The sequence below is a fragment of the Archocentrus centrarchus genome, chromosome 15 (assembly GCF_007364275.1).
Source record: "Archocentrus centrarchus isolate MPI-CPG fArcCen1 chromosome 15, fArcCen1, whole genome shotgun sequence".
Taxonomy (NCBI): Eukaryota; Metazoa; Chordata; class Actinopteri; order Cichliformes; family Cichlidae; genus Archocentrus; species Archocentrus centrarchus.
This window is the reverse complement of record NC_044360.1, coordinates 9861319-9876399: the sequence shown is the minus strand read 5'-3', so window position 1 is coordinate 9876399 and position 15081 is coordinate 9861319. Positions and strand designations below refer to the sequence as shown.

Here is a 15081-nt window from a genome sequence, read left to right as displayed (position 1 = left end):
TGAGTGGCCTAGCCAGTCTCCAGATTTGTGGAGGGAGCTGAAACTTCAAGTTGCCAAACAGCAACCAGGAAACCTGAAGGATTTAGAGCATTTCTGTAAAGAGGAGTGGGCCAAAATCTCTCCTGAGTCACGTTTTGCTTGGGGATTGAGTATTTATTTCACTCAATGACATGCAAATTAGTGTATAAATTTTATGTAATGTGTTTTTTCTGGAATTTTGGGTGATGTACTGCCTCTCTCCACTCAAATGAAACTACCATAAAAATTAGAGACTGTTCATTTCTTTGTAAGTGAGCAAACCTACAAATTCAACAGGGGATCAAATTATTATTTCCCCAGCTGTATTACCAAATTCTACATGCAATGTAAAAAGGGTTGCAAAAGCAAGAAGAACCTGAAAAAGAGTGAATAGTTACAGCATGCCATTGTGACCACAGTCTTTTAGCAGATGTGTAAATGTGCAGTTATCAGATTTATATAATCAGTCAATGAAAACTAGTTCTGCTGTACCCAGTCTGTAATATAATGAAGGATATGATATATTGCAAAAGCCTGTTTTCACTTTTCATTTACACTAATGTTGATGGGCTAATTTATACTTAACAGGCTGCATCACCTTCACGATAAGGCTCAAATGTGTTTCACAACCCCATACAAATTTTTTGTGTAAGAATTGCTCAAAAATAGCAACCTTTTTGAGTTGCTTGTACTCAAGTGACTTGTAATTCTTTTTGAGTTACAAGTCACTGTAACCTGGTTTAAATCATTCTCCTCCAATCTAATACCCCTCTAGAGCTGATTACATCCATTTCCACCCAAAACACGCTGGCAGCTGTGATAAAAAGCTTGTACCATCATCACTACAGAATTGCAGGGCCAACTGCTGACAGTTACTACGGGAAAGGTTACCATAAATAATTCACCAGTGATTGGCACATGCAGCACATGGTAACACTGTGTAAGAATCAGTTTTCAAACCTATTAAAATGTTGGTTGGTTATCAAAAGTAGCCTAAAATAAAGCAAACAAAAAACAGGAAGGAGTGTTTGCTTGTTTTGCTTGTTTTTTACCAAAATGAAATTTATTGATAAAAGTGTTACATTAATATTTTGTTCGTTAACTGTCTCTTAAATACACAGATTTTAAATCTGTGTATTTTTTTTCTTAATGTGTTACTTTTAAATTGCACCACACCACTTTTCAGGATATGCTGTATGTCATGTAAATGCATTTTTCACATCATTTTAAGCAGTTTCATTTCCACTGTGAAGAAAGGTGCTCATTAAAAACATTATTGGCAGAGGTGACTTAGACAATAGAGGAATTGTTTCTCAGTTGCAGTGTCAGCAGTTTGAGCCGAGTCGTAGCTTCTGTGGTTATTGACTTCCTGTAATTTCCTTTGTTTAATCGCCCCTGGGTAAACCACCAAAGTAATCAACAGAATATTTACCATACAAATTCTTACTGTAATCCGTTCTCTCACTTAAGTGCATAAAAGTCTTGTGCAGATGCGTACTGTTTGCTTCCTGCTTGGACAACATTTATTTCATAGACTTCATCAACCTAGGTGCAGCCGAACTGATAGCTAAGCTGTTTAGCTTCACATAAAACAGCCGCTCCCCCCTTCATATTTCCCCCTTTTGAAATCCACTTGGCTGAAATCGATGTCTGCCTTCACAGAGATCCAGAGAGAACGTAGTGGAGCTTGGTAATGGCTTGGTTGTGAGTGGCTGCAGATCTAGGCCTGGCTGCCACAGCCAATTCAATCTATTTACTCCAGCGCTAATGCCCCTATTATTTTGCCAGGATGCCTGAAAATGACAACTGCTGAGTCACTGGATGATTAATACAAAACAAAACACGATCAGAGGGAACATTTCCCCATCATTCAACTTTGTGATACGGGTTTATCAGAAACAAAAATAATCTTGTGCCACTTAATCAGATAATTTAAAGGATTTATTGCCTCTGTATATGATATTATATTCTGTTTACTGCAGACATAGTATACAGTCTAACACTAGACTGCTGATCATTACATTAAATGCACCATGTGACCACACAGGGAGTAGTGTGAAATAGGAAGCTATAAGACTACAGCAAAAAATGTGTCACTTTTCCCTGACTAGCTGTAATTGAATCTACATTAACTGACAAATCATTCTCAGCTCCTGCCAGAGGCAACCTGTACACAATTTAATGAAGCTTAATAGAATCTAAGGGGCATGTGTAGTCTCAAAATCTTTCTCTCATTAAGCTAACGATCCAGAGAGAGGAAGAAGGCTGAAGTAAGCTAATTTGTCACAGAGAAGGAGTATAACCTTATTTCACTAACACAGGATCTCATAATAATTCTGCCACAGATAATTGCCTTACGAAAGAGCATAATACCCGTATTAATTTCCCCTGCATTTCTCCATTAATAGGTCTCTGTGGCCAAGCCTGAATGATGCTTTTGTGACTTTGTGCATCTGTTACAAAGCAGTTCCTACATATAAATGTGTTTTTTTTTTCTCAGTATTTTTTTTCTTTCTTTCTATTTCACAGAGTAGTGCTTGTGGAGAACATCCCAGAAGACATTTCCTTCTTAGACAACAGCACATCCCACCTCCCTCTCTCCATAGGGCTGTACAACCTACTGGACCAAGCTATCCGGGTTGTAGAGATAGTTTCCCCGCTGTGGCTCCTTAATAACTCTGATAATGAATCCAGTTTCCAGCCTGCTGCCAGACAGGTAAAAATAGAGCAAGTCAACTGGGACTTAATTCTGCAAGAGTAGTATTTACATTTTATGCCTGTGACATTTTCTCTGTCTCCTTGTCTGTGTATTAGTCTGTACATACTAACGGTGGTGAAAGAAGGAGTTGGTTTCTTTAATGCAGGTTCATTAAAATTAAGATCCTGAATTTAAAATCTTATAAGTAAAAGCACATTTCCACAGGAAACAAAAGTGGATAAAAAAGTAGATGATGTGTCACCAATATGTGATTGTATCCAATTTTATGCTTATAAGAGTTTACAAGCACTGTTTTACTTTGCTTTCCATGTAGTCACATTCAGATTTTCAAATTCAAGCAAATACCTGTGTTTTAAAACTTGTGACTTACTGGATAATGTGACTTTTGAGCCCTTTACAGTGCTTTACAAACAATGCAAATATTTTCTAAATCTGTCATAAACATGTTTAAAATTAAATATTATAGCACAACGGACTTTTCTGAGAAGGAAGAAATTAATCAAGCATAACATTCAACCGCTGAAACTAGTTTTTCTTTTCAGGAATGCAAGTAAATAACTGTAATTTGGCATCTTAATTTAAAAAAAAAAAAAGTGCATTCCTATTTTTTTTTTTTCAAATTTACTGTAAAACAGTAAATTTGTAAATTCCTGGATAACAACAATAGTTACATTTTTGTGTTAAAAAATGTCATTTTGATCAAAGAGCTTGCGCATACTGGTGGATTAACCATTTCAAAAACATTAAAAAAAAGATCTTTTAATTACTAATACTGTTACTGGTTGGTAGAACTGTTAAAAGATTCCTCAACATAACATGCTAATGGTGTCCAACAAGAAATTTCTTTTTTGTAAGGGGTCACAACCAAATAATATTTGCTTTAATACTGAAAATTGTACTTGTTTTGTGTGCACCACTTATGGAGAGTGTGTGTGTGTGTGTGTGTGTGTGTGTGTGTGTGTGTGTGTGTGTGTGTGTGTGTGTGTGTGTGTGTGTGTGTGTGTGTGTGTACACTCTGGCAAAACACACGGTTCATGGTTCACACTGTTTAGAAAAAAAAAATGATTATGTCAGAATTAATGAAACCCTGAGGCTAATCGTCAGAAACTAATTGCACCTTTCATTCCCGTCAGGCCAGGGAGGAATTTTACAGCATGTTAAATTAAAAATTTAATAAACTGTATATGAAATTTAAAATGTAATGTACTGTAAAAGGAAACATTTAAAGGGGTGGAGGTGGAAGTGCTCTGCACTCTGCTCTGCTCTTCTTCAAACAGAACATATTTCCTGTCTATCTACAACGGTCAGTCAAAAGAAGTAGATTTTTAAGATCCATCAATACATTTTCTCCCGCTTATCCAATTCAGGGTTTGAACTTATCAAACTAGACCATTATGGCAACAGATTTTGAAAATAGTCCTCCAGAGCCTTAGGAGGTGTTAGTGCTCAATGTGATACATTAACAGAACTTAATGTGTTGTGAAATAACAACTTCCCGAATGTCGACAGCAGGATCTGGATGTTGAAATGAAGCCAAATTTACTAAATTTGTATCTCAGTTGTAGCTTTTAAGTCCTATTTAAAATGCTGCTTGTCTTCATTCGTGTCCTGTAATCTGTGTTCAGTACTCATTAAAGAGAAACTAATGAAGGATGACTAATATTCCTTGTACTACTCAGTGTACTTTAAGTATCTTGTATTCCGAGTGGATTTTAGGCTATTTTTATGAAGGAAAAAAGTGAAACTGGAAATTAATCTTTGTATTAAGTGAAAGGTATTGTTTTATTCCTGTGCTCCAAATGATAGGTGATGACTGCATGTAAATTATGTCGAATACGTTGCTGTTTATTTTGTGTAATCTTACAGTATACTAATATATTCAGTATACTTCATTGTGGGTTTGTTAAATTTGTGCTTCTAAATATAAAGGAGGTAGCACGTTACTGGACAGCTCCAATGAGCAGAGGTAGTCGTCACTGTCATCACTGGAAATCTAAAGAAAATTACGTAAGAGACGTATAAATACATGATCAAAAATAAAACTCCACAAAAAAGGAAACAAGCGATCACAGTAGTTGTCAGCAGACAAGTGCTCTTTGGAAAGCATGGGCCAAAAATAGCACATTTATCACTTATGATAGTACTACAATCTAAAAATTGCAGGCACTAAGTCTGAACTCTGTCTGTCTGATTATACTGCATGGATTTCATGTGACAGCCATGCTTTTTTGGTTTGTTTCCCTTAGGGAAGGGCTCTGCTGTCCAGGCTACAGGGACTGAAAGCAAAAGGAATTCAGCTGAAGATCTCGAGCGGGATAACCAACTCAACTGAGCTCAGGGAACTCAGTAAACACAGTTAGCTCTTACTCTCATTTCTTTGTATGTTGTTGCTTAGATCTGACTGTTCAGTCCTTTGTTCCCCACGGTCACTTTTTCATTCTCTCAGTCTCTCTCCATCTTTCCCATTACCTGTCTTTAGTCTCTGCCTCTGGCCAGATTTGTCTTTATCCTCCTCCATGTCTCACATGTAATCTCCATTTTTATGTCTTTCTCTGGATTTCTAGATGCTGAGGTTCACTATGTCAACATGACAGCACTGACCAAAGGCAACCTTCACTCCTCCTTCTGGGTGGTCGACAGGAAACATTTCTACATCGGCAGTGCCAGCATGGACTGGAGATCTCTGACCACTGTATCGTACTGCCACCACGCTATACAATGCATGCAGAAATACAAATACTTTAACAGAGACTTTGGAGGACAATAATCCAAATTTTAGTTCTATAATTTAGTCATTACTCAGGCAGGATAGTAACACGAATTATCAAAAGGCAAATCTCCTTATTTGTACACTTATTTGGTATTCAACTTTACAAATTTGCAAGAGTTTTAATAGAGAGCAAATTCTACATTTCCCTAAAGTTCTTGCCTAAAGTGATCTATTGAGCCAGTATCTGTTATAAACACCAAAACTGATAAAATGCTGATGATTTTGTGTGATAGTTGAGAATCTAAACATCTTACATACCTAAAACATTTTGAAAGTACTGTATATATACTCACCAGCCAGTTCATTAGGTACACCTGTTCAAGTACTCGTTAACGCAAATATCTAATCAGTCAATTACATGGCATCAACTCAATGCATTTAGGCAGGTAGACATGGTCAAGACGACCTGCTGAAGTTCAAGTCGAATATCAAAATGGGGAAGAAGGTGATTTAAATGACTTTGAATGTGGTTGTTGTGGTATGTGGTGTCACATGGGCTGGTCAAAGTATTTCAGGATCTGCTGTTCTACCCACACAAACAACTCTAGGGTTTACAGAGAGTGGTCAGAAAAAGAGAAAACTGCCAGCGAGCAGCAGTTCTCTGGGCAAAATGCCTTGTTGATGCCAGAGGTCAGAGGAAAATGCCCAGACTGCTTCAAGCTGATAGGAAGGTAACAATAACTCAAATAAGTACTTGCTATAATGAAAGCATACAGAAGTGCATCTCTCAGCAAACAACATACCTTGAAGCAGATGGCCTACAGAAGCAGAAGAGCAGACCAAGTGCCACTCCTGTCAGCTTAGAACAGGAAAGTGGAATTGGAAAAATGTTGCCTGGTCTGATAAGTCTCAATTTTTGCTGCAACATTCTGAGGGTCAGAGGTAGGGTAGGGTAGGTAGGGTCAGAATTTGGTGTAAACAACATGAAAGCATGGATCCATCCTGCCTTGTATCAATAGATCCACCACAGCCTACCTGAATTGCTGACCTTTTATGACCACAGCGTATTCATTTTCTGATGCCTCCTTCCAGCAGGATAATGAATTATGTCCCAAAGCTCAGATCATCTCAAACTGGTATCTTGAACATGACAGTGAGTTCACTCTCCTCAAATGGTCTCCACAGTCACCAGACCCAATAAAGCACCTTTGGGATGTAGTGGAATAGGAGATTTGCATCATGGATGTGCAGCCTACAAATCTGCATCAACTGTGCGATCATGTGAATATAGGTTGATTGAACATCAGGGGTGATGAAGAATGCATTTCTAAGGTGGCATGCTAGGATTCATTAGAAACCTCAGATAATACATTTAAATGAAAAATGACATTTATGTAAAAGTTAGGAACCATCTTAAACAACAATTAGTACATAATGCGAATTTATATTTGTCTCCAAATATGGGTGCAGGTGGTGGCATCCAAAAATAGAAAATGCAGGATCTTTCATCTCTTCTTCAAAGCTAGATATAGTTCATTAAAGTGTGGAACCTTTTGTTAGTGAGGCCTTTGATTTAGGAAAGATGAACTGCAAGGAGCTCAAGGTAGTTACTCAAAAGAATTTGTTGGTTCAGCATGTTTTTATGCTTCCTTAGCCAGGCTCATATTGATAGTACATTGTATTTAAATTAGACCATTAAACAATCAGACCGACATTGTTCTTTGTCTTCCTTATTTCTGTGATTATCTATGAAAAAAGTCAGGTTATGGACTAGATATTCAGTCTTATTGAGAAGTGCATATTTTTTTTTAAAGTGATAGAACAGACTGTGTCAAGCAAGATTTTAGTACCTAGATCTTAATAAGAGCTTTGAGAGAAAATGTATTAGAAATACTTTGCTCATGTGAACACTGCTGGGACAAATGTATAAAGACAGAAAGAAAAGATACAAGCTGAGCATCCAAATTGTGCCATTTTCCATCCTTGTATCGCTCTTAAAAGTTTTTTTCTTTTGGTTTTCCAGAGGAAGGAGCTGGGTGTGTTGGTGTACAACTGCAGCTGTCTGGCTCTGGATCTCCACAAAGTGTTCAGCCTCTACTGGGGTCTGCAGTATAAAGACTTCATTCCCTCCTTCTGGTCAAAGCGTCTCTTTGCCGTCTCCAACAGGGACACACCACTGAATCTCACAATCAATGGCACAAAAGCCCAGGCCTATGTGTCTGTAAGTGACATTTAAAGTGGTAGTTTGCATTACAAATCATCCCATTTATTGGTTACTTTATTGGTTACTCCAGAACCAAAACTTTCTGTGAATGAGAAGAAATTTTCAATACATATTAGCATAAATCAAACAAGTCTGTAAGTGCATACAGCACGCTTTAATGTAGAAGCCGCCTACAGTGGAGGTGACAGCTTGGTAAAGAGAAAATAAATTTTTCAGAGTCCTCTGCAGGATGCTGTGTCTTTCAGTGTCATTTTCCTGCTGGAGATGAGTGATGGTGATCCAGCAGAAAAATGTTGATTTGGCTGAGCTGTCCATTTCCACAAAATTAATATGGACACAAAAAGCACACACAAGCACACACTCTGAGTTAATCATTCATAGGGTACAGTACCTGTCAGCAAGAAGTTAGAACTGAAACTTTAATCCTCACTCAGAGAAAACCTAATGCTCGTTTACAATGATCATAACGAGGAAAGCTCAGTCAGTTGTTATGGCTGTAACAGCTTTAATAATCACAGTGGTAACTCTGTATATTAGTAAGATTCCTTTCTGAGTCACTGTGGCAGTAATTATCTGTTTACACAATGCTCTTGCTAGCACTGTACTGTCAGTACTTGTGCATCTTCTCATCACAACACTAACATTCCCTAATTCTCTGTTGACAGAGCTCGCCGGATGTTTTTATTCCCAAACATCGTAGCAGTGATCTGGAAGCCATTGCCAGGGTCATCCAAGAGGCCAACCATTTCATATATATCTCCATCACTGATTATCTGCCCCTCATTGGCAAAAGCACTAGCAGGTTAGAGCAAATGTGCCACTGCACAGTGACTTGGCAGGCATTTATCATCAAAGGCTTGAGTGCTTTTTGCTTTGATTCATGTTTTTAAACTGTGTATGCATGTGCCCATCTGGCTGCAGGCCCATTTTTGCATGTATTTGTATCTGCTCCAAGGTACTGGTCACGTATTGACGGCCTCATAAGGGAGGCTCTGATCCTGAGGAATGTACGCGTCCGCCTGCTGATAAGTTGCTGGGAAAAGACTCATCCACTAACTTTCAACTTCATCTGGTCCCTGAGGAGTCTGTGTATGGAGCAGACCAACTGCTCACTAGAAGCTGTAAGTTCAAGACCACCATGCTTTATTTTCATCTCTACAGATACACTTTATCAAAGCTCACTGCACAGCTGTGCATGTATGTGTGTGTGTGTGCAGAAGTTCTTCAACCCCAGAGGGCAGCGGGATGTGAGCCTCCAAGGGATAAACCACAACAGGTTTATGGTTACAGACAGAGCCATTTATTTAGGTGAGCTCATTGACTAGACTTTATGACTGTGGCCTATGTGTCTGCTCATATTATGTCGATCTATTTTTAGTGGACCTTAAGAAATAAGTCCTCTTTTGTTTTCCTTCTTACAGTGAGAATTAAAGATCAATACGACTCTTGTGCTGGGCTGTAGAGCCATGAAAATTTGTGGGGCATAGATGAGCATAGGCTGCACGAGTAAACAGCTGAACTGGCACTCTAAAGTCAAAAATACTATAACCAGGTTCATTAGCAAGGAACAAATGCAAATGCAAATGTTTTTTGATAGCAAGCCAGGCCAGAGGCTACAATTTGGGGAAGACCTCATCGAGGCTTGGTGACTGCTCTGAGGTCTGGCAGATCCCCGCCGATACCTTTAAGAGAGCCTGACAACCAGAGAAAAAAGGGAGGGAAGGCCGGGCATAGAAATGAGAACAAATGGGTATGTAGCGCAAGTAGGCATTTATAAACTTTAACAAAAAGAAAGAAAGTTTGCATTTGGTCAGTTATCTCTCTGTTGTAACAATGCTCCTTGGCAATACATCTTATACTGTTGGAAAGTTTATTTTCCTTTAAATGGGGCCACATTTGTGAGGAAAATTTGTGGGTTGAGCAGTAGAGTTGAGTATGTGGGTTTGGGTGTGCTGTTCATGGCAACACAACCACACTGGCTGATTTGTGAAAAATGCTGGTTGAAGAATGGGATGTCACAGCAGTGTGTGATCAAACTGGTGACTCGCATGAGGAGGAGGTGCCAGGCTGTTGTAGCTGTGTATAGTTCTTCCACATGCTATTGAGGCCCCCGTTTGTTAAATTGTTAAATTGCCTTGCCTTGCCTTCTGTCTCGTTTCTTCGGACCAAACAAGAGTCAATAGCAGAATAAGCCGTTTGGCATTAGTAGAAAAGACTTGGCAAGTTTTTCATGAGCACAGCCCACATACTCAGCTATGCTGCTCAACCCACAAATACATTTTCCTTACAAATGTGGCACAATTAAGGGGGAACAAACAGGTTTTCCAACAGTATAAGATTCATTACCAAGAAGCATTTTTACAACAAAGAAATAATCAACCAAACACAAATTTTGTTACTTTTTTTTGCACTAAGTTTAGATATACTGGAACGAAAGAATTTGGGGTGTCTTCAAGCTCTTGAAATTCAGCTAAATTATCTCCAAAATGTGAAAATGGCCATTTAGATGTTGATCAGCTGTGAGCATCCAAGACAGTGAAGATTGAGGCACCCATCAGCTGAATATAAAACCTAATGTAGCCACTGTAACATCAGCAATCAATTTGTGTAGTCTTGTTTTTAAATCTCTGTTGAGTGTTTTGGCCATAACCATATTGGGTATTTGAAACCAGATTTAGCCAAGATTACCCAACTTTGCTGTCTGTTCTACTTTATACTGGACCAAACATTACAAAATGAACATCATGTAATATTAAACAGGACTTAAAGCTAGCAACTGAGACTATAAACTCATCAGGAACTTGTTTACTGAGTTCATAGAGCAGTTGAGCAGAAGAGTCAATTTCCTGAAAGATTTTCTATGAAGTCAGACTTCTTTTTACAAGCAATGGAGACTCCCCCTGCTGGCCATTAGAAAGAATACAGGTTGAATGCAGCTCCACAGTGACTTGTTTTTAGAACCAAGCTACATTTATCATCACTATCTGGTTGCAAATTAGTTCATCAATACAATTTCCACAACATTTTGGCTTCACTTTTCCACACTGAAAAAGTCAGCGTCCATCTTAATTTGCAGACTATAAGCTCAGGTGTGTTTTTCAGTTTCTTGCTCCATCTACAAGTTACCAAAACTGTGATGTCCTTTCTATTTCTCATTGTGGCTTTTTTCCTGACAGGTAACCTTGACTGGGTAGGAGATGAGTTTACCTTTAACGCAGGAGCTGGCCTTGTGATCAGTAAGCCAAAAGGCATCGAGGACAAGAACGTCACAGTTGTGGAGCAGTTACAGGCTGCGTTCGAGCGGGACTGGGTTTCACGGTACACCATCCCACTGCAGGCTAATAAATTCCTGGTTTGCAACAAGCGCCAGATCAACCCAACTGTGTTAATCAAACACAGTCAACTACACAATGGACCAGTGCCTATCAGAAAGGGGCAGCATGATAAAGGACCCGCACCACTGAGAAATCATCACAAAGTTGATGGACAGACACCAGACAATACAAGGCACCGTGACAGCAGACTGAGCAAAATTAGTCGACAAGGCATTGCCAATGGGCTTGTGCCAGTTATGGACAGTTACCAAGAGAGGAGTCAAGTAAAAATGAGCCACTTTGACAACAGACAGGTAGAAATAAAAGGTAATACTGACAACTCAATGGATCTCCCCAGTCAGTTCACTGAGAGCAGCGGTAGCAGAGAGATCTCCAATGGAGCCATGTGACCACAAAACAATGTTTGGAGAACTTCTTTCTTCCAGTGACAATGGACTATCACTGGGCCTTTGTAGCAGTTTAATATTGTCATTTTATAGAAAAAAACTTTTAAAATTTAGGTACGTGGTTTGCAGGACTTGAAAAAAGGAAGAACTCAGGAAGGAAAGTAAATGTTCCACAGCAGGCTGGCACTTTGATTCTTTAAGAATGAAACCAAAACATTTTGGTTTAGAATATTGATTAATACACTAATAATATTTTACAACCATGCAACTGATATAATCTGTTTTTTTGGGTTTTTTTGTCCTTGTTACGATCTCCCAGGAAACAAATTGCACTGATTTCCTAAACACTGTATGTCACTTAAGCATTCATAATTAATCACGCTTTAAAAGGGGTAATAACAGCTGCATGTGAAGAGACAGGGGGCAAGGCAGCATATGTAGCTGCAGTAGCTACGTCTGGCATTCAGTATGCACTCCATAATATTGGGGGTTTTGTGGATCTCTTGTTGCCTCTGTACTCCCATTGGTTTTGAATACTCTGGCCTAAAGTAAACAGGTTTGTGCATCTCCAGCAGTATTCACTCCAGAATAATTTTTAATTTGAAAACTTCTTAATAACAACAATTAAACATAAATCTAAATACAAGTTTAATCTGTTTCCTGGAAACAAACAACTTTTTGGCCCTGCCAAATAATTTATTCACCTCTAAATATGAGCGTCGGTCTTGTAGCAACAAAGTTGAGGAACTGGCCCTCTTAAAGGATTAATCAAATCATGTCCACCGTGTTTTATTTCCAATACCAGAAGTTCAAAGGTGCTTGCATCATTCCACTGCAGGCTTGCTGTGATTGAATTAGAATTGAATTGAATTGAATTGAATTGAATTAGATGATGCACATATTGTATTATGGCTCCATCAGCGAATACTTTCAATAAAGCAAGGTATGGTATTTTATTGTGAGAGAAGGGGGAGCTAATGATCCAGAAGTGTCTTTATAGATAATTATCATTATAGATAACCATAAACAAATCCAGGGAAAAGAGGAGGATTGCATGGATATCTATAGTATATTTTAAACCCAGCATTGTGACTTACTGAACAAATACTGAAGTAGCAGTTAGACGAAGGGGCCAGAGGGTCTCTGCTATCAGCCAAATCAATACAATGAATTTTTAACAGAGCTTGACAGAGGCAGTTGCTGCATTTTAACCACAAGGGCATGTTGGCCTGTAATGTCATGCCTGTGACAGAATATATGTTCCCTTTATGATGTGGAGATAGAGCTAAAAATCTAGAATCGTTAGTTTATACTTGACTGGAGGCTTGTTGCAACATTTGAATGACTGCATGTTTATACACTCTTTGCTACAAGTGTAACTTTTAGAACTTATTCTTGTGGGATTTATAATAATGTAGAAGCATTTTTTTTAAAAAAAACTTCCAAAGCCATTAATCAAGCAAACACAGAGAGAGTCACATAGCAAGGTATTTGTCTAATATGTTGTTGTGGTGTGCTGTAACACGAGAGCAGCACGCATGTCATCAGTATTATGTCTGATTTTATGAGAAAATTAATTGGCAAATATTGCAATAATGTATTAATTATATAAACAGTGATTTTCTTTGATATTAAAAGTCCGTATGATTGGGGTTTTGGACCTAATACTGATTTTCTGTGCCATGTCATGGGCCAAGTAATAAAGAAATTAACAAGTTAATCAGTAATGAAAATTAAAAGTAGTTGCATCCCTAAAATTATGTAATTTTTGGTGCAAAATATCTAGGGTTTTGTTATTTTTCAGGTTGCATACCATTTCAAAAGCTTAGGATTTCAAAAGTTTGTTGCTCAACGTGAAGTCAGTTGACACTAGGGTAACTGCTGCCATCTAGCGGATGTCATGAGGCAGTTACTTTCTTTCCACTTAAAAGTTGCTATTGCAAGATGATGGGATGATTTTAAAAATTCCTGCTGATTTTGTGCACAAAATCATGGGATTTTGGGAATGTTTGTGCTTTATCATATGACACTTGAACTGAAATTACTCTTTCACACGAGAATGTACAAAATATAGAACAAGAATAATGTCATTTTAAAAATATTTAATCCTAACATGCAAAAAAAAACTTTTCTTTGCTACTTTATATTTACCCTAAGAACTTATCTATCTATAATAATTACTTCATAAAAGTAACCTTAAATGATGAACACAATGGTCTTTCATTTGTAGCATAATCTTTCCATACAGTGAGTAGAACTTGAGAAGTAATATGTCAGTAATAACATCTACGTGTAAAGCATTGTGTCACCACACTGTACTGCTTACCTGCCAGCTGACCTGGAGTCAGATTCACTACTTTATGCTGCTATTATCAATGATTGTCATAACTACTGCATTACTCGCGTTCTTGTTTTTAAACTATTGTAATTTTGAAAAACAAAACTTTTTGTGGATTATTTTTTAGCTCTGAAAACAGAGTACACAGATGCCAAGGTTTAAGTGGTTTACAATCTGCTACACACAACTTACAGACTCCAGGCAAACTAAAAAAAAGGAATGTTTCTGCATTACGTGTTGTGCATTGTCTGCCAGCCCATTGTTCCAGCGAAATTTTCAATTTTCAGTGAAAACTCTATAACAGATACTATTTTTCTTGTAGACAGAAGGGCAGAACTGCTTATTTTAGCAAAACAAAGCACTGTTACTGAGAGGTACATTTCAAATACCCCCTATAAAGCTTTTTAATGTTGCCTAGCCTTTAGTCTGTTTTTTCAGCATGACTGCTGCTTGCATGCCCTGCCTTTATGAACTGTGCACGGTAGCTGTAAGCCTTTATAGAGATGATGCTAATAATGAAATCTTGTACCTTTAAAAATACAGAAGGAATGTATATTTATTGAATATCCTTGTCAATGCACACTACTGAATTATCTGATCACTCAATTTTTACTCTTAATAAAAAAAAAATAAGCATCTTAGCATTGTGTTTCTGTGTGTCTGGGTGTGGGTGGGGCCATGTTTGCCTGTTTAGAGATCTGGCTTTCCTTCCATCTCTTTAAGTCTCATCAGAAATGGTCTCAGTGGATGGGTGGCTATCAAGAAGCCATTCTTAAAGATGGGAAAGAGGGATAAAAGGCTGAGGTGTGCCAAATGACTCAAGAGCTGGACTGAAAATTAGTGGCAACAGATCTTATGAATCCAAATTTAAAATTTTTGGTTTAAATCGTCATCACTGTGTATGGAAGAGGTGAGGAGAGCAGTAGAACAGTGAGTGACTACAGTTATCTGTAAAACACGATGGATGTCTGTCAAAACTGATGGATTGTTAATGCAAAGAAGTACAGTTCGAATTTGATCTACCATGCAATACCATCTAGAAATCATCTGATTTTTTTTTTTTTACTTTGATATTTTTCCTGATAACTCCTTTAAAAGAAACTGCTGTATCTTTCTTCAGTCTCTGAGTACAGTTTATAAGCAGTTTGTTTTGTGCTTTGTACATTAGCAATGCAGTGAAACTAAATCATAAACAATTACAGCATGCAGCTTAAGGTTAACGCAGTTATAATACTTACTTATCTAGTATACAAATTAAAGTTTTTTTAATTATCATTATTTTTAACCTACTGTGTTTTGTACCCCCATACCACAGAACAATAACGTATATACATATATTTTGTATTTACCT

At 37.8% G+C, this 15081-nt stretch overlaps 1 protein-coding gene across 2 annotated transcripts in view; it reads left to right on the top strand.

The window, feature by feature from the left end:
* Nucleotides 1-14331, top strand: part of LOC115793308 (inactive phospholipase D5) — a 66212-nt gene extending 51881 nt beyond the window's left edge. For both annotated transcript variants that reach the window (XM_030748229.1, XM_030748230.1), the window contains exons 3-10: nt 2548-2734; nt 4984-5092; nt 5302-5429; nt 7471-7668; nt 8337-8473; nt 8627-8792; nt 8889-8979; nt 10848-14331. In XM_030748229.1, the coding sequence (XP_030604089.1) occupies nt 2548-2734; nt 4984-5092; nt 5302-5429; nt 7471-7668; nt 8337-8473; nt 8627-8792; nt 8889-8979; nt 10848-11395 (1564 nt within the window). In that variant the 3' untranslated portion in view covers nt 11396-14331. The remainder of the gene's footprint in view (nt 1-2547; nt 2735-4983; nt 5093-5301; nt 5430-7470; nt 7669-8336; nt 8474-8626; nt 8793-8888; nt 8980-10847) is intronic.
* The last annotated feature ends 750 nt before the right edge of the window (nt 14332-15081 follow it).